This window comes from Gorilla gorilla, chromosome 12, assembly GCF_029281585.2.
Source record: "Gorilla gorilla gorilla isolate KB3781 chromosome 12, NHGRI_mGorGor1-v2.1_pri, whole genome shotgun sequence".
NCBI lineage: Eukaryota > Metazoa > Chordata > Mammalia > Primates > Hominidae > Gorilla > Gorilla gorilla.
This window is the reverse complement of record NC_073236.2, coordinates 43,165,086-43,190,217: the sequence shown is the minus strand read 5'-3', so window position 1 is coordinate 43,190,217 and position 25,132 is coordinate 43,165,086. Positions and strand designations below refer to the sequence as shown.

Here is a 25,132-nt window from a genome sequence, read left to right as displayed (position 1 = left end):
TACAGCAGAGAGCATAGACACAATCCTTGCCCTCCCAAGCGTATACCCAGTGAGAAAGTGAGAAGCACAGAGTATGTGTAAGCATAAAAATACTAAGTTTTGAGAGTAGACAGCAACTATGAAAATATTCAGTTATATCGATGCAACTTAGTCTTCATTAATCGTTCTCATCGGAGCACATCTTTTTCACATTCTGTAAAGTAACGCTCGGTATGGGCCCAAGGAATATTTAATAAATATTAAAAAATGAAGTTAATAATTGTTTTGAAAGCGATATGGTTGATATTTCTTCTTAAATGTAACCAATAGAAACAACATAAGGAATTTGGCCTGTGCACATATTTGCACATTTATGGTACAGGCATTTATATGGAGGTGCCTGTCATTTGTGACACAGACTTCTCATCAAGTTTCAGAAGGAACAGATGTTTCTAGATGGAATAATATGGAGCTTGCCATTGTAAGAATCCTGTAATAAATCCTTTCATAAAATAAATATATCTGAATTATCTCTTGTTATACATTTTCACTCCTGGATCATCTAAAGTAGAACACAAAGATTGTTCATAAACTATTCATTCAAAACAACTTTATATAAAAAGAATTACTGTTGCTGAATTCTGGATTCTTATTGTTGCTCTTTCTTACCAGCATGGGGTTTGGGACAAGTCACCTTTTTAAATTTTTTTATTTATATTTTCCTAAGTGAATTAACACAGGAAGTCATTCACCTTTCTTTGCCTCAAAGAATTAAATTAATTCTTTGACGCTGTTAAGTAAATTAATAGCGTCTACTTCATTGCTCAGTCACTAGCAGTTTCTGAAGTCACTGTCTGGCAGTCAGTAGATATCACCTCTGTAACTAGTCTTGTGCAGCTCTCTGTGATGTGATCTGGTAGAGGACTAAGATACAAAAGCACAAGGGTGAATTCTAGGCCCACCTGAGCCAGTGATTAGTTGATGACAAGTCACATGGTCTCTGTGAGCCTGGGTAAAATGAAGAGACTGGATTTGCTCTTGTACCTTCCCAATCCCTGGCTCCACTAGCTGTTGGCCACCTTAGACTTGAAGGTCCATTCACTGCTGCTTGCCCTTGAAGCTCAATTGCTGGTCAGAGCTTTACACTCCTGGGAAGCCAGTTCCCTACCTGGAGGCTGAGCCGGTGACACTGGTTCCACTGGGTCAGAGCTGAAGCACCACTGGGTGGGGATGGGGCATTTATGTGGCCATGAGTCACACTAGGGTAGGGGTAGAGGGCAAGTCACAGGAAGATTGTTGGTTTTTTTTGTTTTGTTTTGTTTTTTTGGCCAGTTTCTTTTCTTTCTTTTTTTATCCCTTTGAAACAGAAGACCATGGCGTACAATCTGGTATCTGCCTTCAGGGTTGGGATAATATCTTTGTTTTACAATACTCAGAGTGGCTGGAAGAAAGCTGAGGCCACAGGTTACTAGCAGGTTCTAAAGTCTGAAAATCCCTGGGAAAATTTGACTTTTTATATGCTAATAATTGAGTACTGACAACTCTGGAGGGAGCTTTCCAATTCTTCCGTCATGAAAGTGGACTTTGTATACTGAAGAGGGGTTCATGGATTCATGGTAACCTACAATTCTTCCTTGTGGCCTGAACCAAAGGGATAGCAGCTACAGTTGGGTTTTCCTAAAAGGAGTAAGATAGTCCCAGGCCTCCCTTCTCAAATAAGTGTATCAAGCAGGTGGACTCTGCCAGTCAGAGGTCCCAGTCAATCCCTAGGGCCCTGGGGCGCTATGGGCCTCGTGGGAGGGCTGCGCATCCCAACCATGCCTTCCTCTCCTGGTGGGGCACCGGCGGTACGTCCGATCCTCCAGCCCGCGTGGTCAGGCGGCCGCGGGCCCAAGCATTTCCCAGGATTCATTCATTCATTCATTTATTCATTCATGCAGCAGGTATTTCCCGAGCGCCCTCCTCCTGTGTAGGTGACAGAAACTGGGTGGCGAGCGAGCCAGGCAAAGCCCGGCTTCCCTGAAGCTCCCCGCAGCGGCGGGGGCGGAGAAGAGACCTCAGCCCCACGGGCTCGCACAGCCGGCGCGGACCACGCTCTCGTCCGGGTCCGGCGGCCTCAGCGCCCCCCGAATGAACACCTTCCGCCCGCCGGCCGCCCCGCGAGGCGGGCCGTGTCGTGGCCCCGGTACACGGAGGGGGACGCCGAGGCCCGGAGCAGGGCCCGTCTCGGCCTGTGCTCGGAGCCAGGCGGCAGGGCCCGCGGGCCGGCGGGCGGCGCGGGGACGGCTGCGCTCCCGCCCTCCGCCAGCGCCTGGCGGCCGCCCCACGTGACGGGAAGCGGCGGCTGCGGGCTCGGGCCAGCCCAGGAGCCGCGGGCCGGAGCGGGGCGGCGGGGCCCCAGGCCGCGGGGCGGCGCGGGACGGCGGGCGCCGGCGCCGGTGAGTGAGGAGGGCGGCGGGGCGCGGGGTGCGGGGCTCAGGGCGCGGGGCGCGTGGGGCAGGAGAGCGGGGAGCAGGAGTGGGGGGTAGGCGGCGGGGCGGGGTGGAGGGCGAGCCCGTGCGTGTGCGCTGGGGCAGGTGTAGTGGGGGCTGGAACGCGGGGTGGGGGGAGCAAGTGGCTATACACTTGGGGGCAGGTGTGCAGGTGTGCGACTTGGTAGTTGTCCCTTGTGGGGGCCGGCTAGCCTGCTGGGGTGAGCAAATAAGTGTTCACGTGTGTGTGGGATGAAGTGTGCACGGGTGTGGGGTCAGCAAGTGTGTATGTTGTGTGTGAGGAGTGCGTGTGTGCTTAGGGCAAGGGAAGACCTGAGAGACCTCGTCCTTGATTTGGGTTTTCCGGGGAGAAGGGCCAGGAAGGATTTGCACCTCCATCCCTGGTATGGAATGGTTTTGGCGCTGTGATTGAGGTTTCTGGGAGCTCTTTGGATTTGAGAACTCAAATTCGGGTCACGCTCAGGCCTGAATTGTCCAGATCTGGAGAGTAGGCAGGGGTGTGTTAGGGAGTAGGGAAAAGTGCTGTGCTGGGCTTCCTGGCCCCTGTTTTTAGCACCAGGTCAAGGGCTGGAAGCTGTCATCCCTGTGGAATTGTTTTCTTTCCGTTGCCTTCTGGAGGTGCAGGTGCAAGTTAGTCCTCCTGCCTCCCTGTGTTAAGCGTTGATATCCTTAAACACGGAAGCTGTCCGGTTGTCTGCACCTGCCGTGGCTTCTACTCAAGGACTGTTGAGTGACCCTCAGGAAGCCTCCTACCTGGCTGCTAAAAATGGGGGCTCACAGATCACACAGCAGGCCTTACTGCACGTGGACTGCACGCGCAGCTGTGGTCAAAACATGTCTGAGCAGAGTTTAATCACTGATGAAGTGCTCATGGGCAAGCACCTTGTCTATCAGGAAGGAAGGCAGTTGGGGGTGTGATTGTGGTGGCAAGTTAAGGCACTGAGAAGGTGTGCAGGGAAGATCCTACTGCATTTTGTGTGTTGGCTTGGTTGGAGTCAGGATGAACGAATGTAGAGGGACTGTGTGGTGGCTGCTACTCTCTCATGGTGGACATGCTTCTCTCTGTTGGTCAGCCGGAAGCTGGCAGACAACTGAGAGCTCGCAGCTCCATGGTCAGTCAGAAGGAACATTTGGTCAGCTGCTTCCTTTTCTTTTTCCTTCCATTTCTGCCAGCCAAGCAGCCTCAACAGTCATTGCAGCTGCTTCTGTGATGTGTAGCAAAACGCTGCCTGGGGTACTAGAAAGTCTACTGGCTGGAATCTGCTGGAACCTGTCCATAACTAGCCTGCCCTAGGTCATCTATGAAATGGGAGTGATGCTCTGTGGTGGTAATGAATGTGGAGTGTGGGTTCAAATCCTGCCTCTGCCATTTCCTGTGACCTTTGGGCAATTTGCTGGACATTCTGAGTCTCAAATTCCTCCATCAAAATAGGGATAATATTAGAAAAGGCACATGAATTCTAATAAGAAATTGTGCCTGGAAAGGATCCGGCACAGGGTCTGGCATTTAATAGGTGCTCAATAAATTATTGCTGACAAATATAAATGAGGATGTAGAGCCAGGTCTCCCTCAGCTCTGAAAATATGTAGTTTTATGTTTTGAGTAATTGTTAACCTAACAAATGATTTACTCTGGAGTTAGACTTGTGGGTTCTGAATTCCAATTTGCTATGTGCATCAAGGTTTGCATTACACAATTGAATTGGGTGAGAGGTGAGGTGCCACTCTTAGCCTTCATTCACTCTGCCTTTTCTTCTCCACTCATGATTGTGCATGGCAGTCCTCTTGTCATAGCATTGGAAGCAGAGCGTTTTCACCACTGCAGGAATCCCAGGACCAATCTAACCTCAGCTTAAACCCTCCAGAGATAGGGATTTGTAAAGGGCCCATTCCTCATTTAGGCAGCTCCAGTTGAGGAGTTTTAAAAGCATAGAGCTCACTATTTTAAAAATGCTATATTTTCTTTTTGTTGTTGTCTTCTGGGTGGTTTTTTTGCTGTTGTTTTTGAGACAGGGTCTTGCTCTGTCACCCAGGCTGGAGTGCAGTGGTGTGACCATGGCTCACTGCAGTCTTGATCTCCCAGACTCAAGGGATCCTCCCACCTCAGCCTCTCAAGTAGCTGGGACCACAGGCTCGCACTACCACACCCAGATAATTTAAAAATTTTTTTTGTAGAGATAGGGGTCTCCCTGTGTTGCCCAGGCTGTTCTCAAACTCCTGGCCTCAAGCAATCCTCCTGTCTTGGCCTCCCAAAGTGCTGGGATTACAGACCTGAGCCACTGCGCCCAGCCAAAAAAACTTGCTGTATTTTCTGGGTCTGATATGCAGCTAACATTTCTGTTAGGAAAAAAAAAATGAAGTTATTTGGCTTATTCCTTCATGCTAATATTACAAATTTGTGATCTTTTAAGAAAACTTGAAGAAATTTTACTTAATGGGTTAAGTGTCTTCATCTTGGTCTGAATCCAGCCCTCATTAGAAATACATTAAAGTAGTCATTTGTGGCAGCCAGGTGTTTGGATACTGCCGAATAATTTGGCTCAGACTTTACAACTCATCTCTGTAGCAAACCTGACTCGTTTTTCTTTATTTAAAAAAATAAATACCTACTAAATGAATGTAGAGTAACAACTTAATTTGATGCTACCCCAAATGACTTTAAGTGCCTCATGAAAAGTGAATTATGAAATCTTGCAGATGATTTGAAATCAAGATCTTTTCTTGATAGTCAAGTAACTGCTGTTGAAAAAGTTAAAGATTTAAGGAAAAAATCACGTATTTAAAGATGACAACTGACTGGATATTATGGACCATCAAGTCCTGTAGGTACTCAATAATTTTTTTTTTCTTTTTTTGAGACAGAGTCTCACCCCATCACCCAGGCTACAGTGCAGTGTCGTGTTCTCGGCTCACTGCAACCTCCATCTTCCAGGCTCAAGTGATCCTTCCACTTTAGCCTCCCAAGTAGTTGGGGCTATAGGCACATGCCACCATGCCCGGCTAATTTTTGTATTCTTCTATAGAGACAGAGTTTTACCATGTTGCCCAGGTTGGTTTTGAACTCCTAAGCTCAAGCAATCCATCTGCCTCGGCCTCCCGAAGTGCTGGGATTATAGGCATGAGCCACTGCTCCTGGCCAGTACTCGATAATTTTTTGTGGCTGTTTGAAGGTTCAGTATTGAGGAAGATGTTATGAAGTAAATGCCATATTTCTATTCTGCTCTTCTTCTACCTCCGACTTCTCTTCCTAAACCCTTTTAATTCTAACTGCTGATGGTACTCTTATAGGATGTATATTATATATATGTACATACACACACACATACACCCTTATGCATATGTATGTATACACACACCATATATAGTGTGTGTATATAAATATATGTTTATATGTATTTAAATAATTTTGATTAGTATTGCCCAGTAAAAAGGATACCAACTATGAATAGTTACATATATTAAATATACATCGTGATAATATTAAGATGACAAGTTAGATATTAGACCTTAACTGTCTTTTTTTAATCCTCTTTTTTTAGATACTCTTGCAGATTATCAGAACAGGTTCATTGCACTATAACTAGTCTTGCTGTCTCTGTTGCATGAGTGCAAAAGATAACATAAAATGGTTGTCAATCAGTGTCTTCATTTTCAAAGGGGGGAAAAGTTGACTTTTGTACAAGCCAGTAAATTTATTGTTGATTCCTGACAAATTTCAAGATTGAGTCATTCAACAGATGGCTGCAGGACTTAGAGAAGAACACGGGACCAGCATGGGGTGCAATTCAGGAAAAGCAGTTGCTGTCACATAAATGCGTATCCTGTTTTGGTAGATTACTATGTTAGTAGAGAAGTGTGTCAACATACTATTCTGTGCCTGAATTTCAGCAAGCAGATAGAGCCACAGGATTCCTCTTCTAGACTCACGGTGGGGAAGCAATAGCAAAGACTCCTCAGGAACTGCAGCAGCATGCCACTCTAAGTACCATAGTGGCCTCCTGCTGAGAGTTGTTGCTTTGTTCAGAACTGAATTCTAGGAGAGGATCTGAAATCATACTTGTTCCCCTCAATCAATAAGAATATGGCCTTGGAGTCACGAACAAAAACTAGGGTCAAAGCCCTGTTTCATCACCTTGTAGCCAGGTAACCTGAGCAAGCCACCTAAGATCTCTGTATCTCCATAATAATGTCCACCTCTCAGCGTCAAGGTAAGAACGAAAGGATAATGCTATATCGAGTGTGCAGTATCCCACCAAACCCAGTTTTGGGGCTCTCCTGAGGGGGCAGTCAGGGTGTCAGCCAGGGCTGCAGCCTATGGGTGCCATCCATCATCCAGGCTTGGGGCAGCATTGGCCTTGGGAGCCAGTGTGGCATCTGATTAAGGATGTGTGCTTTGGAGCTGACTACCTGGGTTGGAATCCCAGCTCTCTACTTACCAGCGTGGCTCTTCCACCTTTCAAGACCTCCATTCCCTTCCTCTTCATCCAGAAGTAGCTGGAGAACAGTATAGGAGAAGCACACAGCCCAGTCCAAATTTCTGTTTTATAGAGAATACAGGCCCAGACAAAGCCTCTTAGTGAGTTGCCTAAGATCATCAGGAAGTGACCAAGCAACAAGCAGAGCTCAGGATTCCCAGATTAATGTCGGGAACGTCTGCTATGCAGCGTGCCCACATTTACCACAGTTCACTGCCGGGGTGGCCCAGTTTCGCTCTGGGGCCTTGATCCTTATTACTGAGAGGCTGTGCTCCTTCCCAGCCTGAGTGTCCACCCTCAGAGTCCCCCACTTAACTGCTTCTCCCAAAGCTCACGGTATATCCAATTCTGAACACAGGAGGAGTCAGCTCACATTCACCCCAACCCAATCTCAGCCCCTCTGTCGGGGGAAAGACTCCAAATGAGTAAAACTCCCAAACTCTCCTCTGAAATGCATTTTCAGAAGGAAAAAAAACTTTTAATTTATGGGTATTATTCATGCTTGTAATTTTAAGCGAGGACACTTGGCTGGAGAAAAATCACCTCTAAAAGTGGCTCAATAAAAAAGGCTCCAGTAGCCCAGAGTGTGCTAGCGGAGTCCTGGGCCGGACTGATGGGCATTGGTTCATTCTTGTCCTTTTTAGTCACTGACACTCACAGTCTTATGACTGTTTCCTTTCCTGCTAGAAGAGGAGATTCCCAGGTTTCTTTTCTATTTCTTGATCACTCTAAGGTGAGATAATTACCCAATATACCACGATTACATTTTCATTTTAAAATTTGAAGTAATTTTGGACTTACCTAAGAGTTGCAAAATAGTGCAGAATTCATGAATACACTTTACCCAGCTTCCTCTTTTGTTAACATCTTGTATGGCTGTAGTATAATGATCAAAATGAATCAATTAGTGCTCGTACACCACTATAAAGTGCACACAGTATTTGAATTTCACCCGTTTTTCTGCGTAATGTCTTTTTTCTGTTCCAGGATCCTTTTTGTGATCCAGTTTCCCCACTTTGCATTTAATTGTCACTTATTCTTGGCTTCTAATCTGTGACAGTTCCTCAGCCTTTCCTCTTTTTTCGTGACCTTAACACGCTTGAAAGGGTGTGAGAGATTTTGTAGACCATCCCTCAGTTTGGATTTATCTAAACTCCTCCAGTTCCCATGGGGGATTCGAGATGCTCTCTGACAATCACCTTCACAATCTATAGAAACAACACATTTAAGAAAACCACATCAGTATCTCAAGACTTTAAGTCAACCCGTAAACCTACCAAAATGCATTTTTCAGATGGGACTTCAGTGATTGTCAGAGAGCCTATCAAACCCCCCATGGGAATTGGAGGTGTTTGGCAGTTTGTTTTCTAGTAGGGACTTTTGTTGACATCTCATTTCACTCATTTAGCACAAACACTGCATCTGAAGGTAGCTTGCAGTGGGAGAATATTGCTGGCAAGGTTTGCCTTTTCTCACCCAATATAGAATTTTGAGGCTGTGATTTGGCTCTTCATTCAGCCAGGAACGCAGCATGGGAAATAGAGGTTTTCAAGCCTTCACTCCCTGCTGCCTGCAAAAAAAAGCGTCCAGTCATACCTGCCTGTCCTGCTCAATACCCACGATATGATGGTCAGGAGAGGAAGAATGGGCATGAGGTTGGTGCCTGTGCCAAAGGGAGATAGGAAGGTCTGAGTTTGCACCGAGTCCCAAGGGGTCGCAGAGATAGAGGCTGAGCAGCAGGCCCCTTGGCAGCTGCCCACGCTGTTTCTGTTTCAGGAAGCTGACAAAGCCAGAGATGGGTGTCAGCACATCCCCCCACCCCCTCTACTGAAGTCACCACCTGACTTTTCCAGGCTCTCCCTCCCCATCCAGGCATCACAAGAGCCACCATCACTGGGACCACAAGAAAACTGGCCTCCAATGCATGCTTCTGAGTCTTTCTCTCTTAAACTTCTCAGGACCAGCCTCAAAAAACATGGGGAATAAGGCAAGGTGTCCCACTGTGTTGCACACCACCCTTTTCCTTCCCCTTCCTCCTCACCACCATGGTTTGCTTTTGGCTGAGTCCTTGGTGATTTAGCTTTCTCTCCTAATTATATGGCACCAGCATCCTAACTGGTTGATTGGGAGCTGTGAACGGCTGAAGTGTGCCAAGTTCTGTCTGCCCCCCATCCCTCTCAAAGGCTGTTAGGATCTATGGCAACTTTTGTCAATTCACTTATAGGTTTGGTTTTTAGAGCTAATATATGATATACAGTCATGCATCAGTTAATGACTAGGTTATGTTCTGAGAAATCTCCCATTGGGCAATTTTGTCATCATATGAACATCATAGAGTGAATTACACAAACCTGGATGGTACAGTGTATTATACACCTGTATAGCTTCATACCCTAAGCTATATGGGTATGGCCTATTGTTCCTAGGCTGCAAACCTATACAGCATGCTACTGTACTGAATCTCTAGGCACAAGAGAATCTTGTAACACAAAAGTATGTGTGTATCTGAACACATCTAAACACAGAAAAGGGATAGTAGAAATACTGTATAAAATACTAAAAAAAGGGTCCACCTGTATGGGGCACTTACCGTGAATGCAGCTCGCAGGACTGGAAGTTTCTCTGGGTGAGTCAGTGAGTAAGTGGCAAGTGAAAGTGAAGGCCTAAAACGTTACTGTACAGTACCATAGACTTTGTAAATATTGTACACTTAGGCTACACTACATTTATTCTAAAAATACTTCTCTTCAGTAATAAATGAGCTTACTGTAACTTTTTGACTTTATAAACTTTTTTTAAAGTTTTTCACTCTTTGTAATAACATGTAGCTGAAAACGTGTTGTATAGCTGTACAAAAATATTTTCTTTATATGCTTATTCTATAAGTTTTTTCTTTCTTTTTTTTTCTTTAAACTTTTTGATTAAAAATGAAGACACAAACACACACACATTAGCCTTGGCCTGCACAGGGTCAGGATCATCCTTATCCCTGTCATCCGCCTCCACATCTTGTCCCACTGGAAGGTCTTCGGGGGCAGTAACATGCGTGGAGCTGTTGTCTGTGATAACAATTCCTTCTTCTGGAGTCCTCCTGAAGGACTGTTTTACAATTAACTTATTTTTTTCTGCATAAGTAGGTGTACACTCTAATGATAAAAAGGGTAGTGGAGTAAATACATAAACCAGTAACATAGTCATTTATTATTATATCAAGTACTACATACTGTATGTAACTGAATGTGCTAGACTTTTCAACGACTGGCACTGCAGTAGGTTAGTGTACGCCAGCAACACCACACATGAGTGATGCATTGCTCTACAGTGTTCCAACAGTTAGATTGTCACTAGGTGATAGGAATTGTTCAACTCCATTATAACCTTATGGGACCACTGTTGTAGATGCTCTCTGTTGTTAACGGAAATGTCATTATGCAGCACGCCACTGTGTTCAGTTTTCCCCTGTGATGGACATTGCTATCTGTCTATGGCTTCATGGTCTTAGTAGATATGTTTATCCAGGTTAATTGAGAAACTGCTTCTCAGAGAAACTTTTTTTTTTCTATAAAAGTTCTATATTAAAATGGCAAAATAGAAACTTTAAAAAAATCATTGTAGGCCAGGCATGGTGGCTCACGCCTGTAATCCCAGCACTTTGGAAGGCCAAGGTGGGCAGATCACCTGAGGTCAGGAGTTCGAGACCAGCCTGGCCAACACAGTGAAACCCCATCTTTACTAAAAATACAAAAAATTAGCCAGGCATGATGGCGGCTGCCTGTAATCACAGCTACTCAGGAGGCTGAGACAGGAGAATCACTTGAACCTGGGAGGCAGAGGTTGCAGTGAGCGGAGACCATGCCACTGCACTGCAGCCTGGGCAACAAAGCAAGAGACTCCATCTCAAAATAAATAAATAAATAAGTCATTGTATTTATACAAAAACTGTAAATTGTAGGAAGATGCAAACAAAGAAAGATACTCATGCCTAAAGCCAGGATCCCTGCCATCAGCCAGTCAGAGGAAGTCCAGTGTGTGGGAATCTGTGCCGTCCCCCAGAGCCCATTCTGAGGCTGCCCTTGTCCGCCAGACGTTGCTACTTTTCATATGGACAAGCGACAGATGAGAAGGAGGCAGTGTGTTTTCCTTTAGGGATTATTACGTTGTTAAATTCGATCCCACCACTGTAGTTAATGGTAACTATTTTCTGACTCATAATGTTAATCCTTTGGAAAGGTATCTAGAGAGTAGTGTTTACTGAAATCCCTTTTGACAACTACTTGGTTTGTGGAGTGCCTTGGACACTTACAGGCTCTTTGGAACTCAGCAGCAATTCCGAACTGATTGTAGCTTATACAACAACAGACTGATATTATGGAACAATAAGAATAGGTTAATAGCTATAATTTTTCTTACCAAATAAAGGAGGAAAGGTTGGCTGAGGTTAAAATTTTAAGGGCTGTGCATCTTAAGCTGAGTCTGGAGTTTATCTTTTGGGCAGGGAACTACCTTCTGGTATGTTATAAGGAGGATAATGACCTAGTGTTTCAGGTGTGTGGCCCACATTCCTGCCTCCTTTCTGCATTGCCTTCAGATCTGACCTGGCTTTGGTCCAAATGTTAGAATGACCACTTGATCTCTATTCATTTTTGATGGACTATCATAAAGAAAAAAAAAAAACTTCTTGCTGTAAAATGAGAAAATAACAAATCTTACTTGAGGTAGTGTGTCCTTTTTAAAATGCAGATACAGAATTAATTTTTAGCTTATTCATAGGACAGTGCCTTCTATTATAGGGCTGAGTTTTTGCGGTTCCTCCCCCAGGGTGATGAAGTTCTGGTGCACATATAGCTGCATAGGTTTCTGAAGGGTCTGTTTCATTTATAAGCTGTGAAGTAATTAGAAAATGTGAGGGTTTTTTGCAGACACGTAGGACACCAGGCCAAGCTTAAAGTTGGCTCTCAGGTGGACATTATTTGGTAGAGCAGATAACAAAGTGTCATTCTTTGGTTCAAGAATAATTACTGGTAAAGAGCCCATCTTAATAAATGCCAGTTTGTCATAGCATTCTATTTGGCAGAATATATTTATCTCTGTACCAGATTAGGAGTTTCCTATTGTGCGTGTGTGTGTATATGTATGTGTGTATATAACATGTATGTATGTGTGTATATAACAAATATATATATTTCAATATATAACAAATATATACAGACATATATATATGTATATATGCGTTAAACATATATATATACCTATATATGTTAAACATATATTTTAAAATCTTATATATGTATTATGCTAATATTTATATAGTTAATGTTGGAGTTACAAGCCTCTTTTTTTTTCTTTCCTTTTTTTTTTTTTTTTTTGAGAGAGTTTTGCTCTTGTTGCCCAGGCTGGAATGCAGTGGCATGATCTCAGCTCACTGCAACCTCCGCCTCCTGGGTTCAAGTGATTTTCCTGCCTCAGCCTCCCAAGTAGCTGGGATTACAGGCACCTGCCACCACACCCAGCTAATTTTTGTATTTTTAGTAGAAATGGGGTTTCACCATGTTGGCCAGGCTGGTCTCAAACTCCTGACCTCAGGTGATCTACCCACCTCAGTCTCCCAAAGTGCTGGGATTACAGGCGTGAGCCACTGCGCCCGGCCTACAAGCCTCTTTTTATGTCTAGATTATCTACTTAAAATATTGCTCTTGGCCAGGCGCAGTGGCTCACGCCTGTAATTGCAACACTTTGGGAGGCTGAAGCAGGCAGATCGCTTGAGGTCAGGAGTTTGAGACCAGCCTGACCAACATGGTGAGATTCCCGTCTCTACTAAAAGTGCAAAAATTAGCTGGGCAAAATGATGCACGCCTGTAATCCCAGGTACTCAGGAGGCTGAGGCACGAGAATCGCTTGAACCTAGGAGGCAGATGTTGCAGTGAGCCAAGATTACACCACTGCACTCCAGCCTATGTGATGGAGTGAGACTCTGTCTCACAAAAAAAAAAAAAAAAAAAGGCTCTCATTCCATGTTTATTCTTCCTGCTGTGACTTTTTTTTAATGAGGCCTGTCCTTGGTGAATTTTAGTATAGAGGAAATGGAAAGAAGAGTAAGATAGTAAAACCAGTTTTGAACTGGTTGAAACTGAGAGTGGAGATACTTATGTGGCCCTGGAAGTGGAAGGGAGAGGGACAGAGGCCCATGAGGTAAGGGGCTAGCCTCACAGAAGCTGCTGCCCCAGAAGGTATACACGCCCATGGGGCAGGGTGTTCGCCCCCTGAGCCGTCTACCACATGCTGGTCTTTCCCTTTACCTTCTAGGGTATGTTTATGGGAAATGATGGATGGAATGCCCCAAATTGGACTTTGATATCCTGAGAAATGGCCATTAAATATGGATATAAAATAAACTAAGCACTGCATTTAGATAAACTAAGAAATTATAAATCACTTATTTGTTTGATAAATGTGCTTCCATGCAATGAAATTTTTAACAAGGAACATACAGTTTGTGAATTCTACCAGGTTTATTAAACAGATTCTTTCTCTATTTCCAGGGTAAGCTGGTTTGGGGAAATGAGTAGACTTTTATACATTCTACATGTACATGTATATTTTTAATTAATATTTAATGCCTATAAAAAGATATTTGTAATCTGTATAAGATATAGAGAGTCATAATAAAAGCAACCCTCAGCTTCAAAAATAAAACATTACTGACCCTTGGGAATCTCATGCACACCCATACCCAGTCCCATCCTCCCCGGATTTGTGTTCATCTTTCCCTTAAGATTCTCTTAAGATTCATCCTTGTGGGCGGCTCTAGTTCATTCTCTTGCAGCTGTACAGTATTTCAGCCTTTGGAGGAAACATGAGGTGTTTCTAGTTTTCCTCTGTCTCAAACAGGATTGCTGTGGACTTTCTTTGCCCTGGTAAGCACAAAACAGACTCAGTAAGGCAGATGCCTAGGAGTAGAGTCATGGCTTACTCAGTCATGGCAGGGGCTTCCTAGGTAATGATAACCTGTCCTTACCAGCTCCGAACCTTCCCCTGGCATGGTGGAGCCTCCTCATTGTGCTGTGTTCTTAGGAACACCTTGTGTTGTCAGACTTCAAATATTTGTCAATTTAATGGGTAGAAAATGAAATATCATTGTAGGTGTAATTTGCAAATTCCAGGTGCTAATCAGGTTGTGTTCTTTCGTGTTTATTGGATATTCATGTTTCCTCTCCATTGAAAGGCCTGTTTGTGTATTTCGCCCATCCTTCTGTTAGATCCTTGACTTTCTTGCTGCAGGAGTTCCCACATCATCCAGATGTTTCTGGTCAGATACATGATGTCAGTGTCTTCTCCCCAGCCCCCTTTTCCCCTTATCTTTTCACTTTGTTCATGGTGTCTTTTGAAGAACAGAAACAGTACATTTTCACATGGGAGAATTTATCATTTTTCCTTAGGGTTTGTGCTTTTTTATATCTTATTTTAGAACTTCTCCCTTACCCTAAGAAGGTCATGAGAATATTTTTTCATGCTTTTTTTCCAGTGTTTCAAAGTTATGTCTTTTATACTTAAGAATATTAATCACCTGGAATAATTTTGATGTGTGGTGTGAGGTAGGAATCTAGTTTTTTTTTTTTTAATTTTTTTGAGATGAGTCTCACTCTGTCGCCAGGCTGGAGTGCAGTGGCACGATCTTGGCTCACTGCAATCTCCGCCTCTCAGGTTCAAGCGATTCTCCTGCCTTAGCCTCCCGAGTAGCTGGGACTACAGGCATCCGCCACCGCGCCCAGCTAATTTTTGTATTTTTAGTGTAGATGGGGTTTCACCATGTTGGACAGGATGATCTCCATCTTTTGACCTCGTGATCCTCCTGCCTCGGCCTCTCAGAGTGCTGGGATTACAGGCGTGAGCCACTATACCTGGCAGAATCTAGCTTTCTTATATTTTCTATGGACATCTAGTACATACAAATACTGTACTTGTATTTCTATGGACATACAAGTACTGTTTACTGTACATATGTATACATGGTATATGCCCCACATGTACAGTGCCAACCTAGTCAGGTTTCAAGTTTCCACATATACATGGCCTGTTTCTGGGCACCCAGTTGTGTTCTCTAGGTCTGTCCTCGTGCTAGTCCAACGTTATCTTAATTACCACGGTTTTTGATTATATTGTATCTGTTGAGTCAAGTCTCCTGGCCTTTTTTCAGAAGTGTCTAACATTTTCTGGCCCTTTCTGCCATGTGAATTTTTTTATTTTTTTTTGAGATGGAGTCTCACTCTGTCACCCAGGCTGGAGTGCAGTGGCATAATCTCAGCTCACTGCAACCTCCGCCTCCCAGGTTCAAACGATTCTCCTGCATCAGCCTTCTGAGAAGCTGGGACTACAGGTGTGCACAGCCACGCCCAGCTAATTTTTGTATTTTTAGTAGAGACGGGGTTTCACTGTGTTGGCCAGGCTGGTCTCGAACTCCTGACCTCAGGTGATCCACTTGCCTCGGCCTCCCAAAGTGCTGGGATTACAGGATTACAGGCATGAGCCACTGCTCCCAGTCTGCCATGTGAATTTTAGAATCTGCTTTTTGAGTTACACACACACACACACACACACACACATACATTCCCTGTACCTGTAAGAGTTTGTATTGGAAAGGCATTTTTTTTTCCTCTGGATCAGGTAGGGGATTTTTTTTTTTTTTGTAAAAAACATAATTTGCATACAGTAAAATACACAGAACATAAATGCACAAGCCAATGAATTTTGATAATTCCATACACTTGCATAGCTAATACCTTAAATAAAGTACAGACTATGTCTGTCACCCAGAAAGTTCACTGTGTCCCTTTCCACTTACGCATCCAGTTCCTTCCAAAGTAAACACTGTTCTGATTTCTGTCACTATAGATTAGCGTGACCTACTTTTGAACTTCAGATAATTGGAAATATACAATATAGGCATGATTTCTTCCACTCAGTGTTTTTGAGGGTCATCTATTTGTTGCCTTTGTCAGTAGTTTATTTCTCTTTATTTCTAAGTAGTATTCCACTGTATAAATATGCCACAATTAAATGGGGGTAAGTGGGGAAAACTGAGCCGTTCCCTTTTTTTGGGTAATATGAATAAGCTTGCTGTGCATATCTTATATCTTATACAGGTCTTTTTGTGGATATAGATATATACCCAAGAGAAATGGAAATATTAAACATGGTGTAACTGGACAAATGCATGTTTAAGTTTATAAAAAACTGCTGAACAGATCTCCAAAGTTTACCCTTTTAAACTCCTTCCAGCAACGTATGAGATTTCCAGTTGTTCTACATCCTCATTAACATTTGGTGTTGTCGATCTTTTTAATGGTAGCTCTTCTAGTAGGTGTGAAGTGATAGCTCATTGTGGCTTAAAATAAATATCTCGGTTAAAGATAGGGAGCATCTTTTCATGTTCTTATTGGTCATTCATATGCCTTTTGTGAAGTGTTTGAGTCATTTGCCCATTTTAAAAATGTTTGTCTTCTTGTTATTAGTTTGTAGGAGTTTTTCTATATTCTGGATATGAGTCGTTTGCCAGATATATGCATTACAAATTTTTCTCCCAGTCTGGGGCTTGACCTGTTTGTCTATCCTCATGTCTTAATTATTGTAGTATTAGAGCAATTTCTGAAATCAGTTAGTGTAGGTCCTTCAGTTTTGTTCTTCATTTTCAAGACTGTTTTGACTATGCTATGTTCTGTGCTTTCCATTTAAAATTTAAAACCAGCTTTTCAATTTCTGCAGAAAAGCCTTCTAAGATGACAATTTGGGTCTTCCTTAATGTCTAACAATAAAATTTTATTATTTTATCCATAAAGATCTTAAATATCTGTTAGATAATTCTTTCATACCTTATATTTTCTACTATTGTAAGTTTTTTTTAAGTATCTAATTTTGGGGCTAGAAATACAAACTACTTTGGTTTTTAAAAAAATTAAACTATAAAGTCATTAATTCTAATAGCTTTTTTGTGGGTTTCTATGTAAACAGTAATGTTATCTGTGAATAATTATAATTTTATGTTTGTGTTTTCAATTCTTTTTTTTTTTTTTTTTTTTGAGACAGAGTCTCGCTCTGTTGCCCAGGCTGGAGTGCAGTGGTGCGATCTCGGCTCACTGCAAGCTCTGCCTCCCGGGTCCAAGCGATTCTCCTGCCTCAGCCTCCCAAGTAGCTGGGATTACAGGTGCCTGCCACCACGCGGGGCTAATTTTTTGTATTTTTAGTAGAGATGGGGTTTCACCATGTTGGCTAGACTGGTCTCGAACTCCTGACCTCAGGTGATCCACCTGCCTTGGCCTCCCAACATGCTGGGATTACAGGCATGAGCCACCAAACCCTGCCTGTTTTCAATTCTTCATCACTATTCTTGTTTTATGGTACTGGCAAAGACTCCTAATACAGTGTTGAACTGAGATCGTGTATTACTTTCTAGGGCTGCCGTAAGAAAGTACTACAGGTGGCTGGGCGCGGTGGCTCACGCCTGTAATCCCAGCACTTTGGGAGGCTGAGACAGGTGGATCATGAGGTCAGGAGATCGAGACCATCCTGGCTAACACAGTGAAACCCTGTCTCTACTAAAAATACAAAAAATTGGCCAGGCGTGGTGGCGGGCGCCTGTAGTCCCAGCTACTCGGGAGGCTGAGGCAGAAGAATGGCATGAACCCGGGAGGTGGAGCTTGCAGTGAGCCGAGATCACACCACCGCACTCCAGCCTGGGCGACAGAGCGAGACTGTCTCAAAAAAAAAAAAAAAAAAAAAAAGAAAGTGCTACAGGCTGGGTACCTTAAACAACAGAAATATTACTTCAGAGTTTTGGAGGGTAGAAATCTGAGAGCAAGGTCTGGTAACTTTAGACATTCCTTAGCTTATAGATCTCCTTCCTCTTTCTGTGTCTTCACTTGTCTTTTCTCTGTATGTATCTGTCTCTGTGTACAAATTTCCCCTTTTTATAAGGACACAGTCATATTGGATTAGAGCTCACCCTAAATGACTCTGATCATCTTATTTCCACATAAGGTCCCATTCATGGGTACTGGGGGTTAGGACTTCAGCATGATTGGGGGAGAGTCATTTCCACCCATAACAGATGGCAGATTCTTGTCTTGTTGCTTGTTTCAAAAGGAAAGATTTTAAAATTTAATTTAATTTATTAATTTATTTTATTTAATGCTTCTTTTTCTGCATCTTTTGAAATAGTTTTTTCTTTCAATTTATAAATGTGGTGAGCTAAACAAACAGATTTTATTTCCTTAAACCAATATTGCATCCCAACTTAGCCATATTGTATTTTTAATATATATTTGTGGATTTCATGTGCTAATATTTAGTGTTTTTGCAGGTTTATTTGTGAGTAAGAATGATGTGTGATTTTTCCTTTTTCCTATATCCTTATCTGGCTTGAATATCAAAGTTTTACTTTCTACTACTTTCATAAAATAAAGTAAGGATATGTTCCCTCTTTTATTTATCTTTTTATCCTTAGAAACATTTATTATGTGAAATTGGAATTAGGTGGTTCCTAAGTGTTTAGTGGAACTCGCTAGGAAATCCATCTGGACCCGGTGCTTGCTTTGTAGGATAGACAGTGTCTATTAAATCAGAATGTAGCCAGTGCTCTATGCTGCCCATAAACTCATCCCAGTCAGCTCTCCTGGCCTTGGCCTTGTGCTGTGAAAAGAAGTGGGGCCTCTAGAAGCCTACATAGCTTTTGTAACAGGTCTCCAAGTAAAGAACACAGAAACTTCCTTTGAAACTTATGGGTAATATAAAATCTGTGGCTCCCAGCCCCATGTGTAGCCGGAAAGAACAGAATTGTCATTTTTGAACTGAGGTTTAGGAAACTTCCTAAGGAGTAAGGGAAGATGCCAAAAGTCATCAGTTCTTTTTTTTTTTTTTTGAGACAGAGTTTCACTCTTGTTGCCCAGGCTGGAGTGCAGTGGCGCAATCTCTGCTCACTGCAACCTCCGCCTCCCGGGTTCAAGTGATTCTCCTGCCTCAGCCTCTCAAGTAGCTGGAATTACAGGCATGTGCCATCACACCTGGCTAATTTTTGTATTTTTAGTAGAAACGAGGTTTCACCATGTTGGCCAGGCTGGTCTTTAACTCCTGACCTCAGGTGGTCCACCTGCCTCGGCCTCCCAAAGTGCTGGGATTACAGGTGTAAGCCACCATGCCCGGCCAAAAGTCATCAGTTCTTTTAAAGTGATGCCAGATACTGACTAAAAGATAATGTTTCTGTATACATTTGTAGAAAAAGATTTGTATTTTTCCATTAGCATCTTTAAAGATGCTGACTAAGATTCTGACTATCACCAGTGGCAGAATCTTTAAAATGACAATGTGCATATTCTTAACCTGGTAGGAAATAATTACTAATATTTTTATTTTGACCCTTAGCATGTATTGCTTTATACTATTACTGATTTATTTTTCTAGTCCTATTTCCTTAATAGGACGGGGAGACTCTTAGGAAGTGGGATTGTGTCTTGTAATTGTTTAGTTTAGTTTTTTGCAAACTTAGAGGTGCTTGCTGCATATGCAATGTTAGCTTTAATTAAATTATGGTCCTTGAGCATCCTAGCATTTTCCAATCTCTTCCCTACCTGGGTATGTATTTTGAATTTTTAAGAAAACATTAAAATGTTGATCTTTTAAATTATTATAATCATACTTTTAAAGTGAATTTTTTAAATTTAATATTCTTATTTTTTTAAAAAATAGAGACCAAGTCTCAATATTTTGCCCAGGCTGGTCTTGAACTCTTGGGCACAAGTGATCTTCCTGCCTGGGCCTCTCAAAGCGTTAGGATTATAGGTAAGCCTTAAAGTGAAATTCTAACAAAAAGTTTAAATTTTAGATCATTTTGAGATCACACAGTAAAGTATGAATTTTACACCTTAGAGAAACGTTTCCTTTTGAAATGTTACCATGTTGAAACTTCTCTGATTCAGAACCCCAGCAAGTTATATTTAATAGAGGTGTGGCCTAAAGTTTATCTTTTTGTGATTCATATTTTATCTAAGTAAATATATCATGTGAATTAGATCATGGAGAGAATTTTCCCACTGCTTAAAAAAATAGTTTTTTAAATTAATTTTTTTTTTTTTTTTGAGATGGAGTTTTGCTCCTGTCACCCAGGCTGGAGTGCAGTGGTGCGATCTCGGCTCACTGCACCCTCTGCCTCCCAGTTCAAGCGATTCTCCTGCCTCAGCCTCCTGAATAGCTGGAATTACAGGTGCCCGCCACCATGCCTGGCTAACTTTTTTTTGTGTGTGTATTTTTAGTAGAGACGGGGTTTTGCCATGTTGGGCAGGCTGGTCTTGAACTCCTGACCTCAGGTGATCCGCCTGCCTCAGCCTCCCAAAATGCTGGGATTACAGGTGTGAGCCACCACTCCTAGCCAATTTTTTTTTCTTTTTTCTTTTTTTTCTGTGTGAAAGCATCTCATACTGTTTCCCAGGCTGGAGAGCAGCGGTGCGATCATGGCTCACTGAAGCCGCAAACCACTGGGCTCAAGTAACCCTCCTACCTCAGCCTCCTGAGGAGGAGGGAATACAGGTGTGCCCCACCAGGTCTGGCTAAGTTTTTATATTTTTTTTGTAGAGACAGGGTTAAGGATAAGTCATTTTTAAGTGCTAGCATGTTACTTCTTCAGCTTTCATTTACCTCCACGTAATTCTGCATTATTACCATTTAATTACCAAAGCAAGTCCTTAATTTAAAGGCCTATAATAGGAAGCTTATCTTTAGCAAGGCTTGAATAACAGTTTACTAGATAATGAAACAATATTGCATTTGTTTTTAAATATTATAGAGTTATGACTTTTTAGTAAACCGTATGTTTTTTTGTTTTTTTGTTTTTTTTACAGCTCTCTCTCCCTCTCCCCTTCTCTATCTACCCCAGGATTTAGACTAAATATGAGGAGTTTGATTCTTTCTATAATATTCTTTACTGCAAATGTGTTTAGTTTATCCCTTATGCTAACTGAAGACAGGGGCTGGAATTATGAATATTACACTTTTAAGAAGCTAAATAAAAGGAGTTTGATTGTAGGTGCTCAGAGTTTGTTTCTCTATTCCTTCTGCAAAGGGAGACACAATTTATATTTTAAATGGCAGAACTGCTTACTCCTGCCATTTAAAAAAGACAACCCTGATTGATTAATCAATGAAGGAAGAAGTATTTTATATTACTTCACTTTCACTAACTTAGATGTCTGGAAGCCGACATTTCAATATCTGGGTTTTACTCATTAGCTCTTAAATGGAGAAAAAAATGTTGTCTAGGTGGGTTTTGGTGGTTATGTTTGGTTGGGACAAATACACAATGTTGTTTAAGAGCTGTTTGTGCCAGAGACTATTTGTAGAAGCCTGCAAGAGTTCTGCACCTGGCCTCACCTGGGATTCTGGGGATGTTCCCACAGCCCCGAGGTAGATGGACATGATTCCTTCTCTGTGGTGCCTTTAGAACCTCCCTCTACACTTCCCCCAGCTCTTTTCCATAGTTTCTGTGAAGATGAGCTCCCATAAATGAGTGTGAAGATGTCTTAGGGGTGGGGCAGGTGTGTGAGTGTGTGTTCTGGCTTATGATGCAGGCTGTGTTTTGGCAGAGGTGAACAGGTTACCCATATCTGAGGACAGAAGACAGCATAGTCTAATCTCTTGGTGCCCAGCTTGGGAAATAAACACCTGAAGCAAGCTGGTAGTTTGAGAGAGGAGTGAGAGCTGATCCAGACTGGGAGGGAATCATAGTATTTATGATGAGATCCAAAAGTTTGAGTGCTGTGCGCCAGCTGTCAGCATTTTATATGAGGTCACTTACTTAATCGTCCAACAATCCTATGAAGTTGGTACCGTTATTCTCATTTCACAGATGAGGCAGTTGAGGCTGGAATAGCCAAGTGTCCATTCCAGCTGCTATAACAAACTACCATACACTAGGTAATTAATAGATAATAGAAATGTATTGCTTACTGTTCTGGAGGCTGGGAAGTCCAAGATTGAGGCATGGTAGGCTCAGTGTTTGGTGAGGGCCCATCCCTCAGGGGTGGTGCCTTGCAGCTGCCTCCCTCCTCACATAGTGGATGGAAGGAACAAATAAGCTCTCTGGGGCCTCTTTAATAAGGGCACTAATGCCATTCATAAGGGCTCCACCCTCATGACCTAATCACCTCCCCACCTCCCAACACTACCACTCTGGGGATTAAGTTCCAACATATGAATTTTGGGGGGACACAGACATTCTGACCATAGCACCAAGTAATTTGCTCAAGTGATGGGAAGAAAACAGGAAGGACTGATGTGTCTACAGACAAGCCTCCTCCTCAACCCTGGGGTATCCTCCCTCCTGGGGGTTTTGTTGAGCTAAGGAAGGGGGCTGGAGTCTCACTTGTGTGTAGCTGTCATTGCCCCCATGGATGGGGGCAGACACGAAATTGTAGAATTCCAAATTTTCTATTTGAAAGGCACCAAAGAAGTTCTCTGATTCCTTCCCTTCCCTGATGCGTGAACCTTTCTTGAATATTTCTGAGAGGTCTTCCCCGCTTTCCTGGAATGCCTCCAAGTATTAGGAACTTAAGCTCTCATGAAGCAGCACTGTTCCATGTTCAGACAACTTGAGATGAGGAAGTGATAGTGATAGGAGCCTTTCACTTCAAGCTCTCTGAACATGCAGCAGTGCTGACGCAAGCCCAGCCAGCTGCCCTGCAGCTCCCGTCATTCTCCGCAGTCCTCTTTCTAGCTCTCTGATCCCCTGCCCTGCTCCCGATCACAGGGACTGTGCCTTTGAGTTTGCTTCTGGCTGCCTGAGAAGTCAGAAAGGCCACCTTGCCTGATCTTCTCCCTGTGACTTTGTGGAGTGTGAAGCCACAGTTCTCTGCAGAAGATGAAGTAGGAGGCCACGGGCTAGTGTGTGGGAAAGTCTCACTTCCAGTGGGAGCCAGGGACCAGTCCACACATCCACTAAATAGCTCCACTCACCATCTGAAAGCCTTTCGAGATCCGAGGCACACCTTTCCTCTCCACATGAATACATTTACTCCGGAGCTGGGGCTGATGCGCCTGCCTTATTGGGAAGAACACAAAGGAATCCAAGGCCTGGCGTCTGCCTGGGTGTTCCTGGCAGGATCCTGTGACTGTGGTTGTGTTCATTGACTAAAGTGCATATTCAAGTAGCTGTAGAAACTCAGGGAAGATCAGTGAGGATCATTTCTGCCTTTTTCAGAAATCCTTTTTGTTTTTTTTTTAAATGGGGTCTCATTATATTGCCCAGGCTGGCCTCCAGCTCCTGGGGTCAAGCCATCCTCCTGCCTCACAGAAATCCTTTTGTTATGTTGCCTGTGGGTGAATGCATGCATTTGTCTTCTGCCTTCAAGCTTGTCTCCCAGGAGCAATGTGAGGAGGCTCCAGGTGACTCTGTGTGGGGACTGAGCAGGATGGCACGTGATCACAAGCACATACATATGTGTGTATGGGTGTGTGTGTGTGTATGTGTCTGTGGTTTACTTCTTGGGTCTCCTGCTGTCTGATGGGGGAGGTCTGTGGGGAAATGGTTTCTTTCCATTTTTTGATAGCGTGGAATGATTTTCTTTAATGAAAATGATAACTAGGGAATCCACGTATCATTATTGCAGCCTCTGTTTCTGCTTCTTCCTTGTTCCTCTAAAATTAGTTTTCCTCTTTCTCTTCCAGCAGATCAGCCAGTAGACATGATGAGCATCAAAGCCTTTACGCTTGTCTCTGCTGTGGAGCGGGAGCTGCTGATGGGTGACAAGGAGCGCGTCAACATAGAGTGCGTGGAGTGCTGCGGCAGGGACCTCTACGTGGGCACCAACGACTGCTTCGTCTACCACTTCCTGTTGGAGGAGAGGCCAGTGCCTGCTGGGCCAGCCACGTTCACTGCCACCAAACAGCTGCAGAGACACTTGGGCTTCAAGAAGCCCGTGAACGAGCTGCGCGCGGCCTCAGCACTCAACAGGCTGCTGGTGCTGTGTGACAACTCCATCAGCCTGGTCAACATGCTGAACCTCGAGCCGGTGCCTTCGGGGGCCCGCATCAAGGGGGCAGCCACGTTTTCACTGAACGAGAACCCTGTGAGTGGGGACCCCTTCTGTGTAGAAGTTTGCATCATCTCTGTCAAACGCAGAACCATCCAGATGTTTCTGGTGTACGAGGACCGGGTGCAGATCGTCAAGGAGGTGTCGACTGCCGAGCAGCCCCTCGCTGTGGCTGTGGACGGCCACTTCCTGTGTCTGGCTCTGACCACTCAGTACATCATCCACAATTACAGCACAGGCGTCTCCCAGGATCTGTTTCCCTACTGCAGTGAGGAGAGGCCGCCGATCGTCAAGAGGATAGGGAGACAGGAGTTCCTGCTGGCGGGCCCCGGAGGGCTGGGTGAGGAGGATGCGTTTGTGCGCCTGATCTTTTTGGGTGGCCTCGGTGACTGCATGTTGAAACTGGAGAGTGAGATTGGCGCTGTGCAGAATAAATCCTCAGTGACATTGGGCTGTGTGGCAAGACAGAGGTAGCAGTGCTTGACCAGTGCTTGATGAAATCCAGTTCGATTGTTCTGTGAACATGGGGTTGGAGTCATAAAACCAGTTTCTTTCACATTAAAGTGGAGCTTGAAGACAGCTCTGGTGGTGTTACCGGGAAGTGGGGATATTCTCAGCCCTTAGTCATCTTGGGAGAAAGATTTTGGCCAAGAGACAATTCAGAGATAGCAGAGAGCTTTCTGAAGGGAAATAGAGAACAGAGAGTTTATATGGAGAGAGACAGTACGTTCTGAAAGATGAGGCAGAGTGGGATGCTGAGAGAGTGAGCCAGCAGCCCTGAGAGTTCTGCATCGGGTTTTTATGATGCTGGATTTTTTCTTGAAGTTCCCACCTCTGTCTTAAGTTTCTGCCTTTTTCCTTTGTCTAGTTTTCCCGCTTCTGCCTTAAGTCCCCACCTTTTCCTCCCACCTAATTTCTACTCTAAGCTTGTGGGACCCTCTCTTACTAGTAGTTGGTGCACATGTACAGCCGGTGTTGGATGTGAATCCCGCCTAATGGCTGCATTGCTCATTACCTCCACCCCAGGAAGGTTGTACAGCGGTTAGGTCCATACTTACTGCACCTGCATGTCTCTTTGGAATTTCTCCTTTACCCTCTTTCCCTCCTCTCTGCTCAT

At 43.6% G+C, this 25,132-nt stretch overlaps 1 protein-coding gene across 3 annotated transcripts in view; it reads left to right on the top strand.

The window, feature by feature from the left end:
* Positions 1-1,857: 1,857 nt before the first annotated feature.
* The window catches only part of TGFBRAP1 (transforming growth factor beta receptor associated protein 1), a 78,966-nt gene continuing 55,691 nt past the window's right edge, over positions 1,858-25,132 (top strand). The window contains exons 1-2 of one of the 3 annotated variants that reach the window (XM_019021541.4): positions 1,858-2,417; positions 23,651-24,355. In XM_019021541.4, the coding sequence (XP_018877086.3) occupies positions 23,668-24,355 (688 nt within the window). In that variant the 5' untranslated portion in view covers positions 1,858-2,417; positions 23,651-23,667. The remainder of the gene's footprint in view (positions 2,418-23,650; positions 24,356-25,132) is intronic. The other 2 variants (XM_031008267.3, XM_019021540.4) reach the window with 2 other exon arrangements.